Below are 13564 nucleotides of genomic sequence, written 5' to 3' on the forward strand. Positions count from 1 at the left end.
TTACAAGGAGGCTTCAAACAAGTATTATTCTTAGAAACTGGTCAGAACCAATTCTGCTGTCAGCCAAGAGGGGTGGGTTTGTTCTAAGAAAGCAAGCACCTACTACAGACCATTGCAATCCTTCCTTGCACAGTGCTCTGCTGCAAACGTGCCCTACTTACACCGACCTGCAGCGTTTTGAGACAGATGGATCAGGATACTAACAGACATCTCAGCTAAGCTAAGAAGAGACAGACTTTTATACTGCTCACAATCCCGACCAGGCAACATTCTCAGCACTTTTTCAAAACCAACCCCCTGAAAAGGGGCATCAAGTTGGCAACAAAACACTGCAGCAACTCCAGCTGCTTTGCAAAACAGTGGTGTCGATGTGGTGTCTACCCACCAAACCTCTTCTCAAGCCTTTGCCAGATTGTTTAAGTCAAGTAAATGTCTCCATAGAAACCTCCTTTCTCAAGGAGCCTCCTTTGCTGGAGAAATCCCTGCACCCCTTTTGTTTAAAAGAGGAAGGCAGTTTGGTAGGAGCATAATGCCTGCCTAGAGAAGTGCCTGTAGCAACGAATCAGTCAGATTTATGCTCCTTAAAAACACATCCATTCAATGAAGACATTTCAGGGATGGCTAAAGGTGTGCCCCTGCTGCTGCAACCAGCTAGCTCTGCTGTGCCCTCCACCCTTGTCCTGGCTCTTCCCTCTCAGCCTCACAGAATATCCTGAGTTAGAAGGGATCCACAAGGATCACTGAGTCCAACTCCTGGCCCTGAGCAGGACAACTCCAAGAATCACACCATGTGCCTGAGAGTGTTGTGCAAATAACCTGCCCTCTTCCCACGTGGTCTCCATACCCCTCTCACACACAAACTCTTGGACACAAGTCAAATTGTTTGTTTAAAAAATCTTTTAAAAACCCTAATAGCTAAACTAATACAAAGAATCAATGCCCATTCTTGAAACATAGGAAAAGTCTTATTGAAGATACCAATTGATACTCAAATAAGACAACTCTCTGTGTTTAAGAAAAGAACATGAGTTTTTTACTTTCCCTCCACCAAGCCTGTAGGATATGAAATTATTTCTGGTATAAGATTGCTTGAGATTCCCCAAAAAGGAAATCAGCTTTCTGGAAGGACAGTCAAAACAACTGAATATTTTATGTTCTAATATGGAAGAGAGAACTTTAATATTAGGCAAATTAATAATTAAGAGCTGTGATTAAAAATGGTTTCAACTCTAGAATAAGAGAAAGTTAGGGGGGGGAAAAGGCACCAAGAAGCTGTCAAGTTGTAGTCACTTTCAAGTAACAGCAGGGACAAGATATTCTCTGAAAATAAGCCCTGGAGATTAAATTTTAAGTCAGAAAGTCACTATTTAAGAGCCCTCTCTAGACAGGAGTGTGCTGCAGACAGAAAGGGCTCTTCAAGAGCTAGCAGAGATGTTGGTGCTGGGCGACTCACACATGAAAGGAGAGGGGAGGAAAGGATGCATTTCAGAACAACTAGAACAAAATAAACCCATTCTCTTAAGATTAGGCTAATTACAATTTTTTAAAAAAATATTTTAAAATATTTTCTGAGAGCATAAAACCAGGATGTGTCTGGTAACTAGAAACTAGGTCCAGGCACACTGTAGCAATCGCCTTTTTCCCACTCACCCAGCATGAGTGGGGACAAAACAGCCTGGGACAAGATGACACACAGACATAGGCACAGTCTTGCAGCTTTTCCCAGCAGAAAGAAAGACCTTTGGCAACACCCCTCTCCAGCAGCCAACAGAAACGAGGCATGACCGAGTCCATGTGGAAGCTGACGAGACAGAAGCACATTGTGAGATGAGGGATAAACAGTCGCTGCTCATCCCTTTTCATTATGCAATAGAGGATCCAGAAGAGCAACTTAAAATACATAAAAATAACCTTTTCTATCCTTTTTGGGGAAGTTTGGGGAAGTTTAGCAGAAATCTTGCTGGAGGAAAATAAGCTCCCGTGCATGCTCACAGATAGGGCGCATCTGCATTAAGGTTTTCATCTCAATGAGATGCAGAGAAGGGAGTAGGGAAGGGAATCAAAGACAAGTCAAAGACATTAAACACATTGTGGATCAAATTGAACCCCGAGCTGCCTGAAAAACAGTCAGTTGCCAAATCTGCCAGTCAAATGAGACTTTAGATCAAGAGAGATCTAGCCACTAATTCTATTCCTCCCACATATGCCATCCTGAGTCTTCCAGAGGGAATACAAAGTCCTTTTCAAAGGGAATTATTCAAGCATAGTGGCCTTTCATTCCACAATCTCCACCTAAGCTCCAAGGAGATGAGCTCATCAATAGATCATATCCCTTTCCAGGTTGGCAGCTCTGCTGTTTTGCCCAAGGAATTCATCCCTGGATACGAGCTTTGTGAGAGGAAACTTAACAATACTGGGAGATGAAATATACACACACAAAGGGAGAAAGGCTGCAAATTGGGAGAACAGGCTTCACCCCTCAGCCTTCTGTCAAACAGTGATTGCCCTGGAGCTCAAAGGATAGAAGGCAGCCCCTCAGAAGCAAAAGAACTCACACAGTACCTACACCAGTAGGTGTGTAATAGCTGTCATGGACAGGTGTGTAAAGTTAGTGTAATAGCTGTCATGGACTGTGGGGCCAAATCAGAAAAATATATTTAATTAAAGCCCAGGTCCAGAGAGGAAAGGGCTGAGCCAGCAGCAGGTCTCAGCACAAAGGAATGAATTTCTGTCCAACAGAACGATGAGAGGTTACTCCAGGATAGGTTTAAACTCACCCCATATGTGACCAGAGCAGTACAGAAAAGCAGCTCCCACAGTTACAATACACATTTTTGTATGGTTTTCACTATGTGTAAAGTGGCCCTTGGGAGCCACTTGCTATCCCAGGACTGCAGAAGAAGAGGTAAGCAACAAGGTTAAATTACTTCATCCAACACATCCAAGTACCTGGTGACCATATGAGCCATGACAGACTTGTCTGGTGACAGTGAATTCTCCAGTTCTCCTCTATCCCCAAGTTAAGAAATGCAGCAGTCACTTTATTAAAAAATCAGTATACAGTTTAACATCAGCCCAGTGTTTACAACCAGTCCCTCTTCTAGTAGTTCCAGATTTCCTGTTGTTTGTTACAGACTATGGGCAACCCAAGGAATCAGGAGCATAAAGAAACCATCATTTCAAAAAATTTGTGTCCCCACATCTCCACAGAGAAAGCAGCATCCATCATCAGTTTGTTTTCCATTGGACTTGCTCTAAGAAACAAGAGTTCTCAACATATTTTGTGGGCAAATCTTGTCTTTACAATAGTAACTGCTCTGTTTGTTAATCACACAGGGCAGCATCTCTAAAAAGCCTCACAGCACTGATAAAACAACCCTAAAAGAGCTCTCTGTCATTTTCTTCCTGTGATTTATTTCCTAGAACAACAAAAATTATTTGAGATTTGTTTAGCTAGTAGAGTTGCCACTAAAGGGGGAAGGGGGAGTAGGGGGCAGTTCACACCGTTTGGCAAAGAGATCATCCATAAATCGAGTTCTTCAATGGCTGCAGGAAGCACACAGAGGCTTTGTCCAAGCTTCCTCGAGGCATCCAGCAGTGCTGCAGGAGGGATGCACCTTCACCCCCTGGTTCCCCTCTCAGCTGACAGCTGTTCCCAGTGCTGCTGCCTGCTTCCTCCCCTCCTCGAGTCATCCAGAGCACAGAGCAGCCTCCATGGTGTAACAGCAGCTTGGCAGAAGCAGGCAAAGTGCAGCCAGCAAAAGATTTAATTTAATAAGATAAACATGGTGTAAGGCTCCACATTATTTTTAAAAATAAACACCATAAGAAATATGAAAACAAACTGGCTTCACTACGTGTAGGTCAGGATCAGCCGCTCTCAGAAAGATCTGCTCACCCATACAAAATGTTCTTCCCCTCTTGTCCCCATCATGAGGATGGCAGGACAGTTCACCATGTAAGATCAGCCATGTCCTGTTGTGTGCCCTCCCACATACAGTGAACAATGCCTCTGCCACCCTCCAGGGCAAGTCAAGGTTTTAACAACACCCCTGTGAAGAAGGAGCAGAAGGGGAGAAGGGCGAGTAATTCAGTCTCTGAAATGAACATCTGAAAGTCTTGACATGATGACTCTGTTGACTTCACCACTCTAATGGTTGTTCTTGGCTGCCTCTTTAGCTGCAATAATCAGAGGAGTGAGACTGGATAGAGGCTTTGCAATTTTCAAGAACTGGTGCTAGGACAAAACAAAAGGAAAAATGGTTAGATTTTTCAGAGTATGCTCCAGAAGTGGCTATTCCAAGCATTTTCACCTAAACCCATATGAAATCTGAGAACCTACTCTAGTCTCTGACTACATCAATCCAGAAGCTCTGGATTCTATGACAAAATTTTGGGGATTGCCTGAAGCGATGAAGAGATTTGCACCCAACACATGCTAAATTATCCAATGCTTGCATATGTTCAAGATCGAGCAAAACTCGGCAAATTCCCCATGTGAATTATAAAGCTGCAAAATCTATAGTGAAATCCAGTGTGAAAGAAGGTGTACTAAAATCAACCCATGGGTTTCAGACACAAGGGATAGGGCTCCGTGCAGGAATCACCTCTCATTTCCCTGTTCCCTGTTGCCACAGGTCTGGAGAAAGCATTGCCTTGGCCTTCTACCAGATATCAGAAATTTGCAAAGCAGCTGAAATTTGGGAGAGCAGCACAGAGCTTGCAACACAGCACCATTCAGTCTCCTATACAGGTGCTCTTCTTTAAATAAAACAATATTGATTATCAAAACAGCTCTCAGGTGGGAGTGAAGGTCAAGTCCACAAGCTGTTCCGAAAATAAAAAGCAACAATAATCCACAAGACTTCTGAGCATCAGAAGGGATCAATCATTCAAGGCAACATGCTTCAGAGATGGAAAAAAATGAAAAGTAAAAATTCCATGGCCACAAAGTAGTTAATAACAGGCTGAAGTGTTACAGTCAGAATGTTCTCCTGCTCTGAGGAACAGAACATAACTTCTTTCTGATATTTTAGGACTGAAAAGTCCAGAAGAAAAAATGATCTTTCAGCTAGTACCATATTGTCAGACATTTATGCTTCATTATAGTTACAGAAGGCAGCGACACATCCAAGTCTGAGCCACTACACAAATTAGTGAAGAGAAAGGAAAACAAAATGGAAACAGTCTAATTCTTAAGGTCTGAGTGTTCCTGATCACAGATGTATTTTATAAAGACTCATGGCAAATTTGACAGAAAGAATGCACAAAACACTCTTCTCATCCATGTTGATAAAAATCCTGGCAGCTTGGTCCTCAGCTTTCACTGTGAGTTCAGACTGACACCAAGTTTCCAGTGACATATCTGATTATAGGGTGGTGAGGCACTGGCACAGGTTACCCACAGAGGCTGTGGATGCCCCATCCCTGGAACTGTTCAAGACCAGGCTGGATGGGGCTTTGAGCAGCCTGGTCTAGTGCAGAGTGTCCCTGCCCATGGCTGGGGAAGTGGAACCAGAGGACCTTTAAGGTTCCTTCCAATCCAAGCCATTCTATAATAGAGATATCTCACAAGCTTTGTTCCATCATCTCTCAAAGGAGTAGTATCAGGCAAAATGTGGTAAAAGTGAACTACTCCAGTTAACTGAAGCCATGAACACTTCAAAGAGCTTAGTGATCCCTCCTTCCAAAAGAAGACAACCAGAATATCTGATAGCTAGAAGCCTTCCTGCTGTCCAAATTGGAACAAGCATGACAGGACAACACACTCAGATGTCATGGCCAGCCACATGAAGAAACCACGGGACTGGGGGGGCTCAGCATCTGGCAGGCCTGGGACACAGCTATTGTTTGAGTCTGGACACAGAACACGCTGCACAGCTGCTGCCAGTGGCCAGTACTGGAAAGGGAGCAGTCTGTTATCACTTTATTATAGATTTTTCTTTGAGGGCTGTGGTTTTCAGTTGCCTTTTTCCCCTGAGAGGTTACCTTACCTTTGTGCTTTCAGCTGATGCAGTATTTAAGACCTCAAACAAGATCTCATCCCTAAGCCTGGCCTCACTCAGGACTGTGTGATTATATTTTCCCAGTCTTATTCCCCATCACATACCTGTAGCAGCTCTTTTGCAGAGCCTCTCTTTTCCACGTCCATTTCAAGACAGCGATTTAAGAAGTCTCGGAATATGGGTGAAAGCTTTTCTGGATTCTGCAGTTCTGGAGTCCCGTTAGTAGCAATGAGATACAGGGCCTGAGACAAAAACAAGCACCCAGGAAACAGAAGGTTATGAAGATTAGATTCCATCTCTGGATTAGAGACACCCATTTCTCCTCTCCCTCCCCACAGTTCAATAGGGAGGAAAAAACCCCACCTTATCAGGGTCACTAATCAATGCCAACATTTCAGCAAACAGAATAGCTGTGCCAGCCCTATTTTTTTGTGGATGAGATCCAACCCTTTATTGTTTTGCCCTTGTAATCTGGGTTGGGATCCTGCAGCCCTCTCAGGAGATTACAAGGACAAAACCAACATTCCAGACCTGTTTACATAGGGAAGTTAACTGGCACGACTCTATCACTACTCCTGTAATGACTATATCCTCATGGGAAGGTAACCCTGACTAAATAGATTTTTTTTCTGTTGGTACTCTGCCTGAGTGCACAAGGCCTAAAACATCAACACTATAAAGATGCAGCTGGCTCCTCACGAAGGATGCCCAGCAGACCCTTGGGCATCCTTCCTGCAAGAAAAAAGCAGTTTTGCTATTTCTTGGGGATAAAGCATTCACATACATCCTCCTCTGAGAATCGAGAGACTCAAAATTTATCCATTTCAGGATTTCATGTGAGAAACTTCCTGGACTAATTTTCCATAGAAAGAGAAATCTGTCAGAGACTTGTTAATATACAGGCTTTTTGAGCACATCACTCAACATGTCCCATGGGAGCAGTCTGGTAGCCTGGGAATTGGCATAAATTGAGTTAAATGAAGCCAACGTATTGTTACTTTAACTCAGCATTGTTTTATTCCTTATAGTCTTCTTGGCTGCTACACTTCTGTCCCAAAAATCCCCTCCAACACAAGAGATGGGAAAAAAAATTAAACAGAATTTTTCTAGATCCCTCCAACCCATGTAACTCGGGAAAAAGCCATAAATCTGGCTTATAATAAGAGCAGTGAAGTCCCTACATGCTGACAGCATATCTCCTTTTGTTAATAATTAAACAAAGGAAAGACATCAGGAGGCTTAAGCCCTGTCTAAAAGCTTATTACACTTTGAATTTTACTTGGAGCATGCAAGGAGGAAAAATTTGCCCATAGGAAAAAGTTCGTACTAGAATAAAACTCAATAGAATCACAGAAACATAGAATTCTTTGGGTTGAAAGGGACCTTAAAGATCACCTAGTTCCTATACTCCTGCCACAGGCAGGGAACCTTCCACTACACCAGGTTTCTCAGAGGAGAATTCTTTCATTCCCAGGGTAGAAAGTTTCGAGACATGACTGCATTGTTGCCTTAAGGTAGAACTTTCACTCTATTAGCATCCCAGAAAGCGGGAAATTATGATTGTGCATGATCTAACTCATAGAAGAACCCACACCTCTGCTACCCAGAGCAAACCATGTTTTTTTAGTAAGACTATCTCAGTTTTCTCACTATGACATCTAAGGAGGCCACAGGATCATTTGAGTTAGATCGGGCTGGAGGCGATGAAACCACACCAGAGGATTCACATGAGCTCAGCTCCACCAGCAGCTTAGCGAAGACCTGAGGAGAAAAGCACTCTCTTACTCTCAGAGGGTTCTCATTGAGGTAGGGGGGCTCTCCTTCGATCATCTCGATGGCCATGATCCCCAAGGACCAGATATCCACCTTGGGCCCGTAGGCTTTCCGTGTCACCACTTCCGGGGCCATCCAGTACGGCGTGCCCACCATGGTGCTGCGCTTGCTCTGCTCAGGAGTGATCTGGGCACAGAAGCCAAAGTCAGCTGCAAAATTAAAACAGAGTGGAGGGAAAAGACACAGGAATCAGCAAGTTTCTCCAAAAACCCTTACAGACACCAGGGCTACAGTACACTTCCCCCTGCTGCCCTGTCTGGTGTGCTGCTGCTGCAGCTGTGACAGGAGGAGTGGTTTTGTGGCTAACACAGAGGATGGTGTTTAGAGCTAAGTTTCTAAACCTGGCTCTTTGAGGCCATGAGGATTTTAGACCTGCTGACTTGTGTGTGTGAAAGATGGTGATCAGGAAATAACCACACACAGAAGTCAAGACACTCACCTGTGTTGCAGCACTACACAGATGTTACAAACTATGTAATATATGGTCTAAAGACCCTTCCTGGGTATGTGAAAACAGGAATTAATGCAAGACTGAACTAGATACACCCCTCTGACCACAGGCTGCACTGTCTGGTGATATTTGCAGTCCATGGGTATTACTTCCCCTGTAGACATATCATCCCTCAAGAAGCATTTATTTTATAGAGCAAAGAGTGTTCAGAATAAATTTAAAGTACTTAAATTTATATGGGTTATTTTCTTCAAACAGAGAGAAATATGGAGGGCCTCATGCAAAGATTGCTGCACCCTATGTTTTATTTGTATTTGGCTCACCAAAAGAAAACTAAATCTGTTCTTGTGAGCCCAGCAGAATCAACACAGCAAGATGCACTGCCCATCCTGACCCCCTATGGCATCACAGGTCTAATTTTAGGAAGAATTATGAAAATTAAACTGATTCCTAGCTGAGTTTTCATCAAGGGTAAATACCAGGAAAGGACATATGGTTCATAAACAGGGCAAATTTCCAGCACAGCCAACAAGCAGCTCAGATCCAGAAGGTTACTGCATCATATCCACAGGGATTTCTCTAACTTTAAACTACAGCCTGGCACCAGCATGCTGTGCTTAAAGAAACTTTTCCATAAGAATAGAGCACTTTGGCCCCCATCAGTTATTCATTGCTAATGCTCCTGAGACCTGGCTCTATCAAAGTTCAGCTTTAGTTTAAAAAGCAATTATGTGCAAAAAAACCCCACCTTACTCAGCATATCTGCACTCTGTGAATTTTGAGTCATATCTGCTGTTGCTGCCGACAAAAATAGATTTATTTATGCCTGTTGGGTACTGGCCAACAGAACTGAGAGGAAGAAAAAGGGAGCACCATTCTGTTAAAGCTATAGGTGGAAGATAATAATGCACTGGTTTCCAGGGTTATCTCTGCATGGACAATGACAAGCACAACAGCTACCTTAGCACCCGACAGGCAGAACAGTCTCAAGACTTTCATTACTAGCAATACCACAAGGAGGAAACAACATTTAGTCTGGGTTGGCATTGTAAGATTAAATTATTTCTAGTTACACAGTTTTCAATCCTCCCTCCACTTCCCCTGGCCCTTGAGTACCTGCAGTATTTTCCAGACTGAAGGGGTTGCTCATAAATAAAGACTTGTAGCCTTACACCTTCCAACCCAGCTTTCTGGACTGGAGTGGCATTAAAATACTGTTATTTTAGATCACATAAACAGATGGCCCAAAGCTAAGTGAAGCCCGAGCCTCACTTCAAGTCTGGTATCAGTTCACAAGGATTTGTGTTTGCCAACCTCCATTAAAACAAATGCCACAGAAATATCTACAGTAGCATTTCTACAGCCTGTTTGTCATGACAGCATCAAGCACCTCAAACACCCATCTCCCTAAAATGCTTGGCCCAGAGCAGATAACTGGCATGGTTTGATAAATCATCAGCAGTAATGTTCCCTGCATACTTAGTTTGACAGAGCCATCCATTCCCAGCAGGATGTTGTCACTCTTGATGTCCCTGTGAATAACTTGGTTTGAATGGAGGAATTCCAGGGCTTGGAGACACTGAAAAACAATTGAGATATTCTTACTGTGCATGAAATGATTCACCAGTCACAATTAGCCAAATGAAGGACTTAAACAGACTGTACATTTTTGGTAGTGTCAGGATCTTTCATATATTCAGTATGTGCAGGGCCACAGAGAGATGTCACACTGGGATCAGCAGGTCCTGGGAGGACAAGTTAGTCCCAAAAGACTTGAAGAACAGACAAAACCAAGAGGATCCCACCCCCATTTCCCATTCTAGTTCCTGCCTCTGGGGTGAAACACGAGGCTTGCATTAGCATTGTATGCTGCATCCTCACAGGTGAAATCCACCCTCTAAAAGGATGACTGTCACATTACAGAAGCTGGAAGCATTTCCATGGAGTCAGCGAGAGGCTGTGGGAAGTCCATGTCCCATTCCCAAGCAGGGCTCCCTCCGAGCGCTGCCTCACCTCCCGGCACACGGCGGCGATTTGTCCCTCGTCCATGCAGGTCTCCGTCACGACGTCGGTCAGGGAGCCTCCTGCCAAGTACTCCATCACCACCCAGAGCTCTTCTCCTACAAGGTAACTGACCAGCCCAAGCCACATTTTAAAATCAAAATGCACAGGGTTGTAAAGCTCTCTTACAAGTGCAATAAAAACAAGAGCTGCAATTAACAGTATTGGGGAACCACATACTCCTGGTCCCTTCTGTGCATGGGAGCATCTGATCACAACCTGAACGACCAAAGAGAAGGGTGAGTGCAGAATGATGAGCAGAGATGTAGTGGAAGAGCTGGCTACAAGTTTCCTGTCCATAAAAGCAAGGCTGAGTAATTGTGCCATGGAAAGGATGCAGACCTGACTTTAATCACTGCTCCTGCTGCTGGGAGAGAGGGCAAAGAGCTCCTACTCAAGGATGGGGCCCAAGCATGCACCCCCGATATTTGGCACACAGTAATGGCATCTGAGGGCTCTTGCGCTGAAGAGGTGGCTGGGGGCTGTTTCACTGCTCCTGGCATCCTGCTGTCCTAAGCAACTGACTGCTTTGCCTCAGCCCAGGGACAGTCCTGGGTGACACAAAAGGTGCTTACCCACAACCAATCATGACAGAGCACGTCTTTTTTAAGCATCGTGCCTTTGAAAATCACTTCAGTCTTTTCCACATTACCAAACTAGTTTGTGGTTTGGTCTGAAAATTTCAGAACCATTCATAATGGCAAAAGAGTACATCTTATTGGAAAAAACAGCAGTTCTAAAGACTTAAAATAAAAAAGGAATTCCCCAAAAGGTAGATCTTTTCTAAAAAAGGCTCATAGGAAGATGAGGAAGATGAGGAGACAGCTGAGATGAGAGTGGCTTTTCTCAGTCACTTGGGATATTCCTCTCTAGTGAGTGTGTGTGTACCCGTGTTTAAAAGTGGAAGACAGGAGATGAAGACTTCAGCAATAACTCATTAAAAACAAACAAAAAATAATTTAAAAAAACCCAACCAAGCAAAACAAAAATGGAAAAAAAAACAAACCCAAAAAACCATCAACTATTTCTGCCCCTTTTTGGGCCCATTAACACAAACTTCCATGACCAATAAATACATCAGGATGACACATTCCTGAAGGAAGGAATCGCCAGTATGAAAATCCACCTTTTCAGCTTCTCCTCTCATTTTTCAAGTGAGTAGACAGATGAGCCAAAAGTGAGAGGACAGAGAATCTAATTAAAAGCTTCATCTGGCATTAGAGTTCATCAAGGACACATTTGCTTTGCTATAAAACACTGATCCTATTGAGGGATGGATCTGGCAGGAGCCAAATGCAAAAGCTGGGATAGGTACTAGGGAACAACTAGGTAGAAAGCAATAGTAAAGGAGAAAGAAGCCATTAAGCTTGGCATGGAAAGTAGACAGAGATGAGTGAGACATCACAGGAGTGAGCAAGGTGTGGCATCTAACCCCCAAAGGACACACTGACAACACTAAGCTGATAAAAAAAAATCCCCCTAAATAGTAATAATGGCCTGAGCTGCACCTGGATGACAGTAGTGTTACAGTTATGGACAACTTTCAATTCCAGAGACAAAGGGGGTGTCTTGGCTTGCTGATGCTAAGGACTGTGTAGGGAGGTGCCACCTGCAGATTCTTCCAAGGTACAAAGCCCGAGGGCACAGGGCTGTGCTCCTGCAGCCAAGGTCTCAAACTCCACTATGGAACAGAGGCTGATGCACTGGCATTTTGTTTTCCCAGCATTACAGACCTAGCAATGGCAGTGCCACCTGCAGAGCAGCCCCTCTGAGTGAGAGAGGAGCAGCAAGACTGCTTTCAGAAGCATTCTGCTAACTCTGTGGGTCATTAACTTCCTGTTGTGCTCTGAAAGCCCAACTCCATCCACACTCTTCCTTCCTGCCCCTATGCCATAGCTACTTCTTCACTTCTGCCAAATCAGGCTGTCTGCACATTTCATCAGCATCCTCTCAACACATCACCCACCATGGACATCACAAGGTTTCCCTTTACTGCCAGAAGCATTCCCTGCAGCTCAAATGCACTTGACTGTAAGAATGAGGGCAGAATGGGCTCTTTGCATGACAATCTCAGGTTCCACATGCTGGGAGCAAGCTGGTATCTCTCTGCAGCCAAAACAGACGGAGCGAGCCAAGAACCACACTGTGAAACCAAAGCTGAGCCATGAGCAGCCACAAACATGTGCCAAGATCCTGGCAACTCAATAATTGATAGATTTGACATAACACACAGGGAGGGGAACTTAACAGTGGCTCCCTGCCAGCTGCCACCAAAGGAATGTCATTCCAGGGTGGTACTGTCTCAGGGATCTTTCCACTCTCCTGCCAGGCTTAGTCACTGAGCTGCCCACTGCAGGCATGACTCAAACCCACTCTCTCAGCAGTTCTAGAGACACCACCAGGAAGCCCATACACCTACACACTGCTGTGATGTGACATCAGGCACAGCACTATTGTCACCCACAGTCACCTTCCAGAACAAGCTGGCTGTAAGAAAAACCTGATGAAAATCTGTGAGGAAATCTACAGCTTTCTCTTCATCCATCTGCAAGGGCAGGCAACATCTGATCCCGTAAGATGTTCCTCAGCCTCCACTTAGATACCTTAGGAAGCTGTTCACCAAGCCCTCTCCATCACAAATACACATCCTTTATTGATGAAATTGATGGAATTTGGAGTTGCCCAGAAGTGCAAGTTCATTCATTACAGAATTTTAACCTGCCTCCAACATGCGAACATGAATAGCCTGGAAAGAAACCAGTGTGTTCTTGTGGCATGACTGTCTCTCATCTTCAGCTTTATTCACTGACCATCCATCTTTACTACAGTTTGGGGTTGGGGTACACAAGGCTATCACTCATTTGGGGGTTTATTAAGTTAAGGAGTTGTTCAGAACAAAACTAAAGGGCAGGAGTTTGCTTTGTCTAGCATAGGGCATCTGATGCCTGTGTTTAGATGGCTGATTTTAGAAGCAAGACTCAGGGCCTCCTTCTGGCACCTCCAGCAGGTAACTCAGCACTAGTGGCTGTTTGTCTGCACAGAAGACTGATGTCACTGTCTTCAGAGCCAGATGCTTCTAAATCCAGCTCCTAAGTACAGCTGAAATAGGCCATGTCACTATCCTAAATATCACAGCACACCTTTGTGCAACTCTGGCTACTATGGCTGCAGCAGAAAAGCTGCTTAACCACAAGCAAGTAGGCCAGGCAGTTAA

The 13564-nt window shown here is 44.2% G+C and overlaps 1 protein-coding gene across 9 annotated transcripts in view; it reads right to left on the reverse strand.

Annotated features, from left to right (window-relative positions):
* Positions 1 to 1547: 1547 nt before the first annotated feature.
* Positions 1548 to 13564, reverse strand: part of PAK1 (p21 (RAC1) activated kinase 1) — a 93360-nt gene continuing 81343 nt past the window's right edge. For all 9 annotated transcript variants that reach the window (XM_014273059.3, XM_074534995.1, XM_014273056.3 and 6 more), the window contains 5 exons: positions 10303 to 10420; positions 9769 to 9868; positions 7791 to 7987; positions 6110 to 6247; positions 1548 to 4237 (listed from right to left, as the gene is read on the reverse strand). In XM_014273059.3, the coding sequence (XP_014128534.2) occupies positions 4151 to 4237; positions 6110 to 6247; positions 7791 to 7987; positions 9769 to 9868; positions 10303 to 10420 (640 nt within the window). In that variant the 3' untranslated portion in view covers positions 1548 to 4150. The remainder of the gene's footprint in view (positions 4238 to 6109; positions 6248 to 7790; positions 7988 to 9768; positions 9869 to 10302; positions 10421 to 13564) is intronic.

This window comes from Zonotrichia albicollis, chromosome 2, assembly GCF_047830755.1.
Source record: "Zonotrichia albicollis isolate bZonAlb1 chromosome 2, bZonAlb1.hap1, whole genome shotgun sequence".
In the NCBI taxonomy this organism is placed as follows: domain Eukaryota; kingdom Metazoa; phylum Chordata; class Aves; order Passeriformes; family Passerellidae; genus Zonotrichia; species Zonotrichia albicollis.